At 33.7% G+C, this 17839-nt stretch overlaps 1 protein-coding gene across 1 annotated transcript in view; it reads left to right on the forward strand.

Moving 5' to 3' along the window:
- Positions 1–16044, forward strand: part of LOC139690538 (urea transporter 1-like) — a 40295-nt gene extending 24251 nt beyond the window's left edge. The window contains exons 6-10 of the mRNA XM_071588002.1: positions 4454–4601; positions 7993–8204; positions 11521–11685; positions 12288–12407; positions 13838–16044. Of these exons, the coding sequence (XP_071444103.1) occupies positions 4454–4601; positions 7993–8204; positions 11521–11685; positions 12288–12371 (609 nt within the window). The 3' untranslated portion in view covers positions 12372–12407; positions 13838–16044. The remainder of the gene's footprint in view (positions 1–4453; positions 4602–7992; positions 8205–11520; positions 11686–12287; positions 12408–13837) is intronic.
- Positions 16045–17839: the final 1795 nt, after the last annotated feature.

Below are 17839 nucleotides of genomic sequence, written 5' to 3' on the forward strand. Positions count from 1 at the left end.
CATTAATCCTGAAGATAAGCTAGAATTATTACATTGTGTAAATATAACGAGTGTGCAGATAGCAACATCAATCTCAATTATTTGAATTCCACATTATGCATCATTTCCCTTGCTAGCTGACCCAGATTTTTAGGAAACTTGTGCATGTCTTAATTGAAATAACGAAAAATATGTTTTCAATAAAACTCAAAGCCATGATGATGGTCCTGTGTCTTTTAAACATAATTGATGAAATTGTGATTCATCAGTTGTGGATGCGTGGCAAAAAATTGTGATGCACCAGTATCCACCTTGGCAACAAGGGCCCAGAATGACAACACCATGGAAAAGTGTTCATTAGCTAAGCATGTTACCCACCTCCAAATAGAAATATCAAAACCTAAGTCCTTCTGACTAGGTAGTGACATTCATTTATTTGGCCAATATGTGAGATGTCTATGAATTAAGATATCTAAGATAGACGCAGTTGTCGAATGTGGTGGCTACAATGAAAATTGGATTACAAAAAATGAAGTCGATGTGTAAAGCATTAGTGATTTTAGCGTGGCATCTTTCTATTACTGATCCATAGCAAAAAATGGCGGTACCTCGATTAATGTCTTGATAGGTATGCCCTTCGAAGAAATTGCCTTGGACAAATTCTGTATGGAATTGTACTTTGAAATATTTGTGATCATGTTAAAGGACCTGAATCTTATCATCGATTCTGTGTATCACTCCCCTAATGGTGTATTTGAATATTTCTGTTATCAACTGGAACTAGTACTATCCCTTTCCTTGACTCGGAAAGCCAATATCATAATTTGTGGAGATCTTAACATTGATATAATTCTAAAAACTAGCGATTGTCAGATTCTTGAAAATCTTTTTCTTTCTTATAATTTATACTTGGCATGTAAACAGCCCACTCAATTTTTTGCCTGCCTAGATAATGCAATTACCTATTGTGGTCCTGAACTGTATAATGTGTTATTGACTATCTCCCATCTCACCATCAAGGTAAAAGCTTCTCTTTTAAGACTCAAATAACTCCAAAGATATTCTCAAATAGAGGTCAAACCATAATCATTATCATAATGATAACAAGAGAAGGTTTAGAGTTTCAAACTGCTTCCATCTTGTATTAATTGGCATGGTATTGGCACAGACTCTATTGAGAAAACTTGTTTTTCAAGATTTTTAGGTAATTGTCCAGACATTTTTGAACATAGCTTTCCTAAAAAAATACTAAACTGTATGTCCACTAAAACTAAAAATAATCCCAGGTATCCTGGGGAGTTATTAGCTCTTAGAAATGATATATTTAGTTACTACCATTCTTACAAAACCAGTGGAAGCCGGCATGACAAAAAGGCTTATTTGAAATACAAAAGAGATTATTATAACTCAATTAGGTGTGCAAAAAATAAAGCTTATAAGGATTTTATATTCAATGCAAAAAATAAACAAAAGGCAGCATGGGGAGTAATCAATCAAGAAGTTGGCCATGGTAATGCGAAAGAAAATCTTCCCTTTACCCCAGATGCTGTAAATAATTTTTTCTTAAAAACTGTTGAAGACAATTTGTTCTCTAAAAGCGTTGAAGCTGCCAATATTGGCAATATGCTGCAAAATCTGCCTCCAAGTAATTTAAATTTTAAATGGAATTTTGTTACTCCATTCTTTATAATATTGACTGTTAAAAATTAAAAAAATGCAACAATAAGGATATTTATGGTCTGTCTAATTCCTTAATAAAGGACATTGTGTTCATTGCGGAACCATTAGCTATGTTACTCAACTTATTTTTTGAAACAGGAGATTTTCCAACAGCTTTAATATATTCCAAAATAGTACCTGTCTGTAAGAAAGTTGATGAAGATGATTTAACTAACTACAGCCCAATTTCCATTGTCCCCATTTTTGGTAAAATTTTTGAAGCTATAATGAAAGATCAAAAATGTGATTTTTTTTAATCAAATAATCTGTTTTCCAAATCACAGTATGGTTTTTGATCTGGAAATTCTACAATTTTGACTGTAAAGTGCATAGTTAATTATGCCATTAATGCATTTGAAGAGAAGGAATGTCTTCAAATGCAATAATGACATAATTCACCTCAGTCTTAAGACTTCAGTCTCTGTGACACTATGTGATCTTAGTAAGGCTTTTGAATGAGTTAATCATTCAATATTACTATCAAAGCTAGAATATTATGGTGGTTCGGGTGTTGCACTGAAAAGAATGAAGTCATATTTGGATGATCACCACCAATTGGTTGAACTTGATGCCTGTCGATCTACAGCTCTCAAAGTAAAATGTGGTGTCCCACAGGGCTCTGTGCTTGGCCTAGTACTTTTCATCATCATGATTAATGATTTGCCCTGTAATATGAAATCTACATCTGTTTTATATGCTGATGACACTACTTTTGTGCAAAAATGTCAACATCTAGAAGACTCAAAGATACAATCTAGTGTTACTCAAAGACAGGCTAAGGAATGGTTTGATATTTAATTATTTAACAAGAATAACCCTTTTACTCAAAGAAAGGCAAAAAACATATATTAGTTCCAAAATTATAAAAAACATTTACAAACAGGTACAAATTACATAAAGTTACATAAACGTTATTGAGAATTAAATTGAAGCATTTATACATATCCATAATGAAAACACCCGGGAAAGTATTTGGTATTCATCTTGCAAGAAAAACTCTACCCTCCACAAAAACACACATTCTTGTTGGTGGGGCAGTAATAAATGTGAAATAAATATTGGATATAGTACAATTGGGTGAAGTATCTGAACATTGAAGCAGAAACTAGAACTTTCATCAATTTTGGTTAATGTTTAAACATGCAGAGCTGTTGGTTGGCCAACTTAATATGTACAGGGCTCTTCCCTCAATGTGAGGAGATGAAAGCTCATCGCCAGATCTGGGTCAATCATAACATTTACAATTTAGGTGCAAGCGTTTATACTCTCCTTGACCTTTTGGCTTGGTCAATAGGTTTGGCCAAATGAAAGAGAAGTCTCAAGCTCACTATGTTGTTGAATGTTAGCTCCTTGGTGAGAGTGAACAGTGGAGGTAGAGTTTGGGGGCCTCTTGAATTAGGGGAAGTTAAAGGTGGAGGTTTTAATAACCCATAGAGGAAGAGGAAACCAAATGTTTACAATTAAAATTGCTCACTCCTCTCTTAAGGACTTTTCAATACCTAACTTAACTGCTTCACAAAGTATTCAGTTATAATAAAAGCCAGTGAGTGATTTCCACATTTTTCGGGCTGCGTCCGCGTATGTCGTTTAAAAGTACAACAGTTTCGCCAGCTATCCTGCTGGCGTCCTCAGGTCAAGGATGAAAAGAAGCTTGTTGTCCCGTCTTATATAGGAAAAATCCGGCGCCAATACCGGGAAATTTCTTGGCCAATCAGGGAACGTCCTCATATTTGCGCGGGATTATTCGTTTCCACGCACTGTGGAGTGGATATCCATCCTCTCTGTTAAAATTTTTTGGCCTTTTAACGATTTCAATGGCCTCTCTGATTATTCTCTGGAAGTATTTTCCTTCTTTCGCTATTATTTTAGCGTCGTCGAAGAGAATAGAGTGTCCAAAGAAGGAAAATACTTCCAGAGAATAATCAGAGAGGCCATTGAAATCGTTAAAAGGCCAAAAAATTTTAACAGAGAGGATGGATATCCACTCCACAGTGCGTGGAAACGAATAATCCCGCGCAAATATGAGGACGTTCCCTGATTGGCCAAGAAATTTCCCGGTATTGGCGCCGGATTTTTCCTATATAAGACGGGACAACAAGCTTCTTTTCATCCTTGACCTGAGGACGCCAGCAGGATAGCTGGCGAAACTGTTGTACTTTTAAACGACATACGCGGACGCAGCCCGAAAAATGTGGAAATCACCTACTCATCGCCGCGGAAACCTTCGAACGAACAAAAGCCAGTGAGTTTTCACTGGAGTCCCTAGTACTTGGCACCTAAATTGAAGGGGAAGGTGAGTATTGCAATGGATATTGTTGGAAGATTTTAGTCTATTTTTCTATTGTTCTGTGTATGAGTGATAAAATTCCCATGCCAGCTGAGCTACAGGGAGGACATGTTATTCATATTCCAATAAGAAAAAATAAAACTGCACCTAATTTGGACATCCCATGCTTGTAGTGGTCATGTTTTGGTTTATGAGGTGCTCCAAAGACGAAAGAAAAGAATTTTCCTCTAAAATTCAGCTAATGAATACTAGAAGAAAAAATTCAATTACCCAAACCTGTATTTATAGAAACATCTTTTCCACCCCAGATTTCATAAATTCCTGAAAGTCAAAAATTCCCGCACCTTAAGGATCCTGTTTATTCATGCATTTCCTATCTTTTGCAATATTGTCATGAATTTGGAGTGAAAGTTAGCCTTATGTTCTTTAGATTTCTTTGTGACAGATGTGTTATTCATTTATCTTCAGGTGCTGGCTGGAGTTATTCTGTCAACCTCAAAAGTACTCTCTATGCACAGCGTTCCAAGTGCAGTTCTTCTCTATTTGTCTATTCTCATCTTCTCTCCTTTGAGTGCCTCATTTGCTCTCATTGGTGCCATTATATCAACAATCGCAGGTCAGTTCACTTTTACATTAATGCAATTTAATGTTTGATGAATATATGGTACTACATTTCTTTATACTGGATCCTAAATCCCTTGACAGAAATCTTGATATCTTTAGTATATTTATTTTGATAGGTCTGTTATTCTTGAACTAGATGACTTGGCATACAGAGTAATGAATTTTATGTCAATGATGAAATGGTTTTATGACTGGCTTCTTTTGTCATTGTTTAACTCGTGGCCATAATTTTAGATATGATTTTTATGTACTTAATTTTAACCCTTGCATCCAAAATTTCAAAGTACTCTCTTATTTGCCCTGTTATGATAATCATATAACCAAAAGTAGATTACATTGGCTGCTTAGTGGTTACTATATCTAGTGCACTGTTACCAAATTTATAGCTTCACACCAATGCAGCCTACTGCTGCAGAGCTTATGTATTTCTACTAATGGTAAAAAGGCTTGTAATTTTATTCATTTCATTTTAAAACTATATGTACCACAATACTTTCAATTATTCTTTTATTCTCTTGACCTTATCACCGCCTTACCTAGCTAAAATTTTCACTGAAATATACATTTCCTATTTTGATGTTTCTACTATACATGTATAATTACTGTATTATATATCTGTTTAAAACCAATAGGAAATTAAAATAGTGTATTTTTTCTTTATTTCAATTGCATCATTTTTTTGTACTTAGTCAAACATGATGTGAGTGTATAGTTGCTGACAGATCGTGATTGTTAATTGAACATCTACTCAAGAGTAATCATTTCCTCCTATTATGTGCAGTCACTTTAGGGCTAGCCTATAGTGGTAGTTTCCTCTTCCATCCATCTACTTACAAATCCCTTGGCTCACCTTTTCAAAAGAAATCTTGTATACACTCCAATCAACTTTTAACAATATTGAACATGGTAAATGTAGGGTAGGTAGCTTGAACTGAAAGTACTTTCCTTTGTGTTGAGTATTGCACTCATCTATTAAGACATGTGGTAATTGAGTGCCTTTTTCTTGTCAAGTAAGTTGAAAAGCCAATGAGTTATTTTTTTTACCAGCCATTTAGGTATTGAACTTTGTTCAATTACCATCAAAATTTTCAACTTAAAAACCTTTACAAAGCCCAACTTTGTGCTGTTATTACTTATATGGCTACAATGAAAAGGTTAAAAATTGTAAGATTTAAATTTACAATTGACTCTTGAGTTGAGTTAACTGCTTATAACTCCACCTCTGCGACTTTCTTGCTTCATCACAATTCACCAACAGCAGTCCTCTACTATCTTCCCAACTCCATAATAGATGTTTCATTGTTGTGAAAATGCAGATGCTTAGCTTTGCATCTTGCTTGTTTGCATTGTTTCTCCAATGCCTTTCAAGAGAATTGGTTTGCTATAGAATCTGATTTTTGAGCTCTTCCTTGATGTGACATTTAGAGACTTTGACAATGTTTAATAGTACATCCCCACAAACATGATGAGAGACTCAAGTAGCAGGTGTAGATACTACATCCCTTAATAATAAATGCAGTTTTACCAGCCACAGCTGACATGAGTGAATTAGTTTAATGATTGTTAGTAAAGGCATCACTTTAGAAAAACTAATTTCTGCCTTCCCCTGCATTTTACTCAATTATTTCAATTGCTCTAATGCCTATATATAAATGCGTTACCATTGATCATTTCTATAACGGTGAAATTATTGTCTTGCTAATCTTGATGTCACTATGTTATCAGAAAATTGGATGCGAGTAATATTAATTTTTAGTATTTCCTTACATTGAGGCATTTTTTCAATCAATTCTAGAGTCCCTATTTTAGTTTAAACTTTGTTTATGTATGACAGCACATACATTTTCACATCCAGATTCAAGAGTCAATAATTTGGACACACCGAAAGTTTGTAGAAGGTTTCTAAGGTTAAATGTGTTTCAGTTATCCAAAGAAATACCTCAAAATTAAAGCTTAAACATGAATCTCCATAATGTCTCAACAATAATGTGAAAAATGTATACCTTACATAATGGGGAGTTGAAATGAGGCATATATTTCATACCGTATTTATGTACTGAAAGCTCATTTGTAAAATGTTTAGGAACTATTTTTTCAGCAATGGCAGTGGACCATGTACATAAGTGATGCCAATCTAACTTTTTGGTCCTTGTGATTAGACGAATTTTTGATCATCTTCCATTATTATGAATCAGGATGTATGTCATTAGTTCCTTTTAGAAATAATGTTGAACAGCTCTTTTGAGGAAATCAACAGTCAAGTCAAGTTATGGAGGTTCATTTACAGGTTCTTTTGGAGTTCTATTGGTATGAGATACAGCAGCCCTGTATGCAGCTATGAATGGATCCCATAGTGGTGGTTTAGCAAATTTAAAGTTTGTGTTCCAATCTGAGAGCATATTTAGTTAATACGTGTGCATATCAATCTGCAGTACCACAGTAAAAGTATTCATGTCTATAAAATTATAGTTTTTTATTAAATTGCAAAGAATAATCAGCAGAAAATTTGAAATTCTCAAGAAAAAATTCTAAGTGCCTGCATTCATATTGTATGCTCACACCATAGGTCAGTGGTGGGGGTCTTGTATTATCTGTATTTCATTCAAAACAGATATTCCTATACTCGGTATCTCAATTGCAAACAGCTCATCCACAGAGACTGACCACTTACAAAAGGATCCAATGAGCTGCCATCTGCCATATCAGCTTTATCAATGGACATGAAGCAAATATATGCTGACATTTAATATAGTTGTACCATTTATCAAAATGAATATATTATATTATTATTATGTAATAAGTATAATGGAACCTCTGTTATCCAGGCTGCTTCTTGACTTGTTTTACATTTTAATTGTGTGAGTGTTGCTAAAGTTATATTTCATGAAAATCTCTTGCGAGTCTCTGAAAAGGATTAGTTTTCATTGTCGTCATTAAGACCAGAGATAGAGAGAGGGATTTTTTGCAGTTTGGCAGCCATGACCAACAGCTATGGTTAGGTGGATACCCTGCTGTTGGATAATAGGCATGGAGGTGGTGGAGGGATCTGAATAGGGCAACCTTCTGCATGTCATCTGCAAGTGTATCATTTCTAGCTCTACAAGCTGGGATTTACTTAAAAATAGTAATAGTTTATAATTATTAGAGAAATCCATGCACTGTGTATTACTTTATGGCAATGACTATTATTTATTATTGAATCAAACGTATATTTGAATAAAAATTTAAATATTCCCCATGCATTCTCAGATGCTGTATGACTTCTAAAGGGTTAGTTTTTGCATTTTGGTATGCTTGGAATATTTAACTCTTGTGGAATATTCAGTACATTCCATGAAAAATACCAAATAATTTGTGGTACACATGTATATACTTGATTTTAGGTGTCATGTTCTCGGAGGGTCCAGAATCCTATGCTGCAGTTTATGAAGGATCATGGGGTTGCCAGGGTCTGTTATGTGCTATGGTGATTGGAGGAATCTATTATGTTCTCACTTGGCAGTCTGCTGTAGCAGCTTCTGCCTGCTCATTTTTTGCAGCTGTTGTTCGTCATTTCATCGGAGACCCTGAGTTTATTCCACCGAGACATGACTTGGTAAGTATGAAATCATATTAGGTCACCTATTCTCCCATTAGGAATCAAATATTTTTCGAATTAATTAGGGATCTGATTTGCTTTTGATAGTGAAAAACTGTATTTTGACCAATTAGCACGAGAATGACATCTGAGTTAGTTATAATCCAATTTTGATATTAGACCTGGTATGATGTTGTTTTATAGTAGCATTTATCATGTTTTATATGAGTAAAACATTCATTATTTTTTATGGCTTCTAATATGATACACATTCTTTGAACTTTATTCTTCATATCAGTTGTAACAGTTTTAGATATTTATTGATGGGAATAACCCTTTTACAAAAAGAAAGGCAAAAAATAGATTAGTTACACATTTATAAAAACCATTTACAGATGGACCCACATTACATATAGACTCATACTTGTTTTTGAGAACTAAAATACAATTGAGAATTTAAGAAGAATTTTGATTTGCGAAGCATGAAAGACATTTTCAGATGGTTTACAGGTACACCTAGTTAGATTAATTAATGCAGACAAAATATCAATATTAAATAATATTCCTAATTGAAAAATGGAAAGATCATAAGAAATATAATATTTGTTACAGGCCAGATGATGGTACAAAATGATTAATGTCAGTAGTAGTTATTAAGTAGACCTTATGGCATTGGTTAAGAAAATTGACTCAATTTGCATCAGGAACAACTTATTGACATGCACAGATATTCACTCAGCAGTAATTAGCATTCTAAATTTCTTCTGATAAAATATTTTTAAGGGATCCTGATGGGATAGAAAATAGGTCAATATAGTCACAACTATTGGCATCTCTCATAATCTGGCTTATAGGCGAGTGGTAAGTGTAGTTTTGTGAATGATATCTAATTTCAAAGAGTGCTTCATGCCTTGTGTTATGTGGAGGCACTCTGAAAGATGTTGCACTTAGGAGTTCTAAGGATTCAATCTTGTTATGCAGTAATTTATAAAGAAAAGTTAGGTCATTAATTTTTCTATGTTGTAAGGAGGGAAGATTTAGTAGAGATAACATTTCATGATAACTATAAGAGTCGTAGTGAAAATTGATTTTGAATGAAATTTTATGCACAAATTTTCTTGGAACAAGTTTGATTGTATGAATATGGAGTTTGTAGTTAGGTGACCACATAGTAGAGCAGTATTCACAGAGTGACCTAACTAAAGAGGTGAACAAAATTTGAAATGGCTCAATATGATTAAAGATATTATAGAATCGGAAAATAAATGCAAGCAGTTGGTATACTTCAGATTGAACATATTAACATTATAATGTTGATGGAATGTTAACTGTGTGTCAAATATAACTCCTAGGTCTTTTATATTTGTTTATCTGGTCATAGAATAATTGCATAGTGTATATTTATAATGCAGTGGACTTCATTTTTGGCTGAATGTTACAGAATAGTATTTTTTTAAATTGAATTTTAGATAGTTATGCTCACACCAGGTTTCAAGCCTATATAGGCAGTTTTGCAGAATTAGGTGATCAGTAATTGATTGAACTGTTAAAAAAAATTTGTAAGTCAGCAGCATATAAAAGAAAAGGAATTGGGTCTAATGCCATTGTAATATCCATGTTAATAAATAATTTAAATAATAGTATACCTACATAGGATCCTTGGGGAATGCTTGATGATGGCTAGAAACATTTACTTGTAGATACATTAGTTTTTACTTCAACTTCTCTGTTGGTTAAATAACTTTTGATTTTACTACCTGCACACTACTATACTAGATAAAGTTTAAATTATGGTTTATGACTCATTCAAAATGTAACAACATAATATAATAATAATGCATCTAATTTTGGAGAAGGGGTGGGGAAATGGGTTGATTGAGGGATTATTCATAGTTCTTAGGGTAATGAGAACCCCTGTGTAATGAGTATGACTTATCAATGCAGCAATTTCATAGTATAAAAATCATTTGCCTTGACCAGGATTCGAACCCAGATTCATTGATGTCCGAATGAGTGCTTTAGCCAGTTAAGCTGTTGAGGCGTCCTCTTAAACTCCGAAATTTTTTAAGAGGACGCCTCCATAGCTTAATTGGCCAAAGCACTTGGTCGGATATTGACCGATCTGGGTTCGAATCCAGTTCAAGGCGAATGATTTTTACACTATGAAACTGTTGCATTGAATTGCATATTAGCAGATTACTCTGTTAAAAGTTACTGTTGCAGCATCTCCCACAGTTTCTTGGAGTATGACATAAGTTGAGCATGGCAAAGCAAAAACTAGCACCTAAGGCTTTGATTATAGAAACAATATATGTGTAAGGTAAATCAGTTATAGTAAAATGTAAAAATTGATGCATTATGATGTGGATATTTCATGGAAAAGTCGTGCTGTTTTTTAATTTTTACTTTGCCTATTGATATATCTTAGGTGCAAATTTTCTTCACAACTCTCTTGTTTTACTGATGAACTTCAAATGCAGACAACGTAGGCCAACAAAGATTATCTCTATACTTACCTGATCTGATAAAAGTCACAACCCTGCAGATACTTATCATTTGTTTGAATATTTCCCAAGGATTTCATTCATGGAAGAAGAATGGATTAGAAGAATGTCACAATACTGAACTTGGTTTAAACATGATAAAAATTGTTATGGGACTAGTTTATCTTTAAATAAGTTCATTGTCAATGCAATATATGATTGCCTAGATTTATTTGTTAAAAATATTCTTTACATACTTTCTTTTTTAGATTTGTGTCCGACCATAAAGATAACTTATTTAATGTTCACACGTATTCATTTTTGCCGAGTAACCATTTTGTTAATTTATAGGAAATGTTTGACTCATCATGTATCAATCCATGTCATTTCAAAAATATGGAAACTATCATTATGTATCTGATTTGGGCCTTTAATAATTTATATCCATATTCCATGGTGGTGAAAATGCCATTTATCTTTACATTAAGGCAGTAAATAACTAATAATCATTTTCCTGATACACCATTGTCTTCCTTGTCTCGTGAGATTGTATGGATTTAATTGGAAATTTTTTTTATGTAACTTGATCTATAAAATTATAACAATTCAATAAACTTTCAGGTGGAGCTTGGCTTTGAAAAACTTAAAAGAATTGGTTAAGAATTTTTTTGAGTGAGGTGTTTGCAGTAGTATGTGCATACACTACTACTTAATACCTTTGTAATGCTTTAATCCAATAAAAAATGTTGAACCACAGTCACAAATAATAGATAGCAATGAGTTAGCCACGTATAAGTTAATATACCATACATGTTTGAGGGATTTATGTTATATTTTTTATTCTATTACAGCCAAGTCGCCTTCCATTGCTTACACTGCCATTTGTACTCAGTGCACTGCTCTTTCTTTGCCTGACATCGGTGGGTGATGGATTCCTCCACCCAAGTCATCTGTCTTCTCCAGAACAGCAATATGTAGACTACAGAGAAACCTATGGAAAATGTATCAAGGGAAAGGTATTGAGAAAAAAATCCACTATGAAATTTGTATTTATATTATGCCGAGCCTTCTCTTCTCTGCTCTGGTATTGGTATTGGTTAGTGCCTACTTATCTACAGAAAAGACATAATGACTGTTAAAAATCACTTCTGTCAATTCAAAATAATAGAAAAATGGGATCTGAAAATTTGTTATTCTAGTCACTTTTGTGGTAGAGCAAAGTATTCTGGAAGCTTCATATTTCTCTTAATATATAGCAAAAAATGCATTAATTCAAATTTTGCTGATCTGGCATTTAATGAGAGTAAACCATGAGAAAGGACAAAAAAGAAGGCAATATGTACGTTTAGTCAAATTTAGTGACCATATCTTTCCATAACATATCTTCACACCTGAAGATATTATGCTGTAACAAAACCTATGTCATAATCAAAAAAATTCTATGTGGAAAAGCAAAGTGTATTCTTTTACCATACAGGGTTTCTATTATGTTACATCTGAAACTGTGTCATTGATTATTGAGGTGTAAGGTCATCTAATTATATTAAAAGGCACATTGGGTAATCATATTTAATCCCACATTTTATCATTCATTATTTTGTTATTTTTGTGTGTGTAGAAGGGAAGATGGAGCAGTATTGATTCTTCACAGCACAGCTCACATGAAGTCAAATGCCCATTGGCAGAACCTGAAGAAGTGTGAAGTCGAAGGCTAACAGTTTTGATCTGAATTTTGCAGGTAACTATACCATTTGATAAAGCAAAACAGTATTGTAACTCTATTTGGCAACCCAATATGAAATGAATTGGCATGACATACCTAATCTACAAGAAATTTCTAATATTATATACTATAGGCTAAAACTAGTAAATGCATTGTAAATATTCTTTAATTAGATACTTTCATAGAGATGTAGTTGCAATCAGCGAAGTAATAATTAGAATACATGTATTTTTATGGCTGCATTAAAATATATTAGACTATGAGAAAGGTAATGTCTTGCATTACTGCACATTCCTATTCCTCAGGTATGTCCTGCAGCCTTATTGATCATATCTTACTGAAAATGAAACATATTTGATTTTTCAAGACCTCCATTCTGTAGTTGAAATATATATTAATGAATGACAGCAATTTATATGAGGTCTGTTAGAAAAGTCTGACCTTATTTTTTTCGCAAAAACCTGATAGATTTGAATTATGCATGCTTGCATGAGTCGACTTTGAACCTTAGTGCATATGTGTGAATGATTTCCTGCCTGTCGATAGTGTCTGTTGCTGGCAAGCAGCATTTGAGTGAGGTAGTGGGTAGTGTTCTTGTTGGTTTTTCATTGCAAAGACAGTGGCGGAGCAACTGGAGCAATGCTACTGATCAAATTTTGTCAGAAACTGGGCAACCAGTGATTATGATGTTCCTGAAGTTGAGGTCACTGTTTGTGGAGTCCAGCATGTCCTGTGAGAGCACATGAAGTTGCTTTTGCTTCACCATTAGCACCTTTGGCATGCGTTTTGCACTCACTCTATTCATGGCCAAATCATTGGTCACAATGGAATGTGACTAAAAAGTGTTGATGCCCACTTCTTCCAAAATTTCTCATACAGTCGCATGATGGTCCCGCATCGCCACAGCGTTCACTTTGGCAATGACCTGGTCATTTCGGCACGTAGATGGCCAAACAGAGCGTGGCTCGCTCTCCACCAATGTGCCCTCTTTTAACTGGTTCCACCACTCATTATTATGTGTGAAGCCCATAGCATCGTCATTAAAAGCATCTGCATCTTCTGAATAATTTTCAGCTGGCTGTTGCCCAGTTTCTGGCAAAATGTGATGTAGTAGCACTCCTCTAGCCATTCTGTCATTTTCCTTGCAATGAAAAACTAACGAGGGCACTACACATCCCCTAACTCAAATGCTGCTTGCCAGCAACAGACACAATCAACAGGCGGAAAAAAATTTTTGTATGTGCATGAAGATTCAAGATTCAGCTCATGCAAATGAGCTTGATTTAAATCCATCAGGTTTTAGCAAAAAAAAAGGTCTGATACTTTTCTAACAGTCCTCATACAGTTGTTATGCAAATAATAAGATACCTTGGTTTACAACCAATCTTGAAATATTAAGAGATACAGGTAAGAAATTCTGTAATGCAAATCTTCTTTTTTTACAGATTCTCGTGAAGAATGCAAATTTGATTCTGGAGTATAGGCTTCTTAAAAAGAACATCATGGCCAAATGAGAAGATGTCTTTGTGTATGACAGAGCATTAGGAAGCGTTTTATGAAATACCAAAATTGTTTGAATGTGCATTTATGTTAATTATTAAGTGGCTATAAAAGACAATAATGAGAATTTGAATTTTACTCTAGTTTCTGAAATAATGGAAAGCTGGTAGTTGTTGCACTGAAATTACTTTGGTCGTGAAATCAAAATGAATTAACATAAGTTCTTGTGCTTGTGTCAGTGTGTCGAAGTTTGAAAACGTCATAGGTCATGCAAAATATTGAGAACTTGCTTAAAGTAATCAAATTGGCATTGATTGCAAAGCACTAAAAATATTTTTATTAGTACCAACTTAGATAATTGAGCAATAATTAGCCATTAGAGATGTTTTGCTTTAAAAATCCCAAATAATATCACACTGAAGTTAGCACAAAAAGTGAGTTCTCTTCTGGTGATGAGAAAGAAAATATTGTTGGAAATTGAAGCACATTTGCATAGTCAGGAGTATTCAGATGGAAGGCAAATTATTAATTTGGATCTCTGCGTTGGAGATACTAAAACAGTAAATATAATATTTTGTAGAGAATTTTTGATTGTGTGAAATGGCTTGCTGCGCTGCTCAAGCTGGAATTATTGCATTTAAATACCAAGAAGAAAAAGTGTCACTGTAACGACGTTTTGAACTGGTTGAAATTTGATATTTGCTATTAATGACCTTCCCTTGAATTCTATTCATTCATTTTTATTTGTTAATTTTAAGGACTCTTAAAGCATCATGATCATGTTAACTATTTTGTGCTTGAGTCGCCTCATGAAAAGGGTTTTTAATTAAAGGTGCCCCAGCTGACATGGTGCTAATAACAGTTTTACATTTATAATGGTCATTGAAGAAAGGAAAGGAAAATTTTGTGAGAACCTCCCTAGCTGCCAAATGGAACAGAGGATAAATTTCTTTCTGCATTAAAATACACTGGATATTAACTATAATCCTCAAATGTTTTCCTGATGGAAAAGTAATGGTGTGTCTTAGTTAAGTTTTCATTTCACTGCTAATGTAAACTATAATTAAAATACCAAGTAGGAAAATAAATATATTGGCTGCTAGCTTCCATCCTGAATGAATTAATCTTGTTAAAATATTTCATTGTAAAACCAAGTCATCATTTTTATTTATTTTTAAAATTTTAATGTAAGTTAGCTATAAATTTAGAGAAAAATAGTTGGCGCTATTGAGGCCATGGGTAAACCCGTTAAATGTTATTAATGGTCACACGTTTGACACAATGATAACTTTTGAAATATATGCAGAGGACTATTTGGGGTCATAACATAGTACATAATAATTCAACCTAGTAAAAATGTAACCTTCTGCTTAGCTGGACCTATGGCCAAGAATCAGAGGGCAAACTTCATTCCCATTTCCTCTCATAAGTTCCATATCCCTTTGTTGAAACTAACCAAATACTCTGAGAGATATAATTTTACGTTAGCATTTTATTAAGAGATTACTCATCTGAAATTCCAATCATTAGATCATCGAAACAACTTTTTTGACAGCAATTTAGTGGGTTGCCTCGAAGTTACTACAAAACAGCCATCATCTGAACAAATCTTAGAGGATGTTTTTGATCTCAGGATGACGTTTTATGATGAATATTGCTTGCATCCCTGTTTTAAAAAGATACACTATCCAATAAGTGCATCATAGTTGAGAGATTAAATGTATAAGATGGATAGCATATTCTTAGTAAAGTGTTCTGGGCAACTAGAGAAAAGTATAACTTGTCAAGCACAAATTATTTTTTTAATCAGCCTGAAAATCAGCATGTAAGGATTATGAGAGTATGGGCTTGTGTGAGTAGATGCAGTGCATGCATCACAATGTCATTTATTTATTTTGGAATAACCAATACAAATATAAGTTACTTGATTTTTCCAAGACATTTTCTATTTTGATAAATTTGATATTTCTTTGGTAATTTCAATATTGAACAGAATCTAATTAAGTTTTGTTAAATTAACTATATATTTGTTTTAAATTATTTTCATGCTTTGCATGAAGAGATGGACCACCATCCATAGTGGTGTATCTCATGGTAAACCTATCATAGAATCCTTACAATCCTGTTGTAATCCAAATAAGTATCCTTAACGATATGCCAATTTAATGAAATATTTTGTATAATCATTTTAAAACTTTGTTTATATATTTGTTATTATTTTCATAGTAATTGAAATAAACATCTAGTATAGAAGTTAAAATTCTTCATATTGCAGTTTGAATATAATTTTTGTGTTCATCATGGAATTCTAAGACTTGTGAATAATATCTCTCGCATTAATAGGTCAAGACACAAAGCATAGCATTCTTACTGGGTCACTGTTTTAGAGAGAACATTTTCAATCCTCTCCTTCACAACAAAATATCATTAATTTAACATCTCTACAATAATATATTTGAACCTTTTGAGTATCAAAACCCTATTTAAATAACCTAAATCCAATTTAATGAATGGCCCTTTAAAGCAAATGTCAGAATCAAAAACTCAAGTTACAGTCCTGGCAGAAAAACAAATATACTTCCTAATGGAATTAAATTTGTGTAAAATCAGTTTCAGTCTGTGAAAATTTTGAACATACATATTTCCTGATCCTTTGGTTCATTTTGGTGTCTTGCTTAAAGCAAGCACTCCATACCTGCTTTTGAGGAGTGAAAAAGACCTAGGACATTAGCATTGTTTGAAATTCAGGTGGGGAGAAGAGGATTTTTTCATTCTGGTGGAGACTCACAATTTTACCCTTCTTTGTAATTTATTCCTCTAATTGGAAACTTTTTTCAACCTTACTTTCAGCTTCCCTTTGCTTTCCCCTTATTCCACCTCCATTCATCTCTCAGAAAATATCATATTGGGAGGATCACAATTTTAGTAAGTAGAGGAACCAGCTTCTTTGTATTTGCATGGAAATTCAATGAGCTCACTCCTTACTCATATTTTATCCATTGATCATAATGAAAATAATCCATATGCACGAAGAAGGAAATGGGTTGAATTTTGAGTTGAAGTGGGTTTGGATGTGCGTCCATTATACAAAGCAATAATTTTATCTTTTAGTGAGTGTTATGTAGAGTTGGAGATGATTTGAGTACCTAACATTGGGTAAAAATGTAACTGGTATTATTTCTGGTATATATAGTGCTGTGGATGGAGTTGCCATGTTAATTTGTCTTTGTTTATAGCTTGACTTAAAGAAAGCAAATGAACCCTGAACTCCAGCCAAAGTTGAGATATTGAATGAAATGAAGCATGGAGTTAGTGATAAAATATATTACTCCCAACTTGGGGATTATAAAATCAACTCTTTCAACAATGCAGGAGATTTGGAAATCATGTGGCTATGTCAGTAGGTGGTGTTGCGCAAAAATCAACATTCCTATTTGGAGTCACTAATCAAGATACTGAATTGAAATTAGTGGAGTGGTTAAATCATATTCAAACTGCAGAACTTAGCTCAAGTGGGACCAATGTTTTAGAAAAAGTAATGCCAATCACATCCAGTTTTGGCATCAATAACTTTCAGTTCTCTTTTTGGCTATGGTGATATCATCAACATCATGGAAAATCTCCCCAAGTAATTTGTACAGAAGGAAATGCAGTAGATGAAGTAAATTCAAAGGGGCTGGTCAGCTGTGGAAATACTCCCCTCATGATATTTTCAATTGTAATAAAAGTCTTTTGAACTTTCATTTTTCTTAGTTTTAAAAAAGTTATCTTCATATTAATGATTCGGGGTGTAATATCATTTTAATATGAGGTTGAGATGGAAAATAATGTTGCCCTTTGGTCCTATAGTGGTGAGGGAGCAATTAAAAAACAATGTGAAGAATCTTCTTCAGAAGTTTTCAAAGAGGGGGAATCCCTTGATTCACCCACCCTTGCATGATTCCTGA

The sequence above is a fragment of the Hetaerina americana genome, unplaced genomic scaffold (assembly GCF_022747635.1).
Source record: "Hetaerina americana unplaced genomic scaffold, ioHetAmer1.1.p SCAF_3, whole genome shotgun sequence".
Classification (NCBI taxonomy): domain Eukaryota; kingdom Metazoa; phylum Arthropoda; class Insecta; order Odonata; family Calopterygidae; genus Hetaerina; species Hetaerina americana.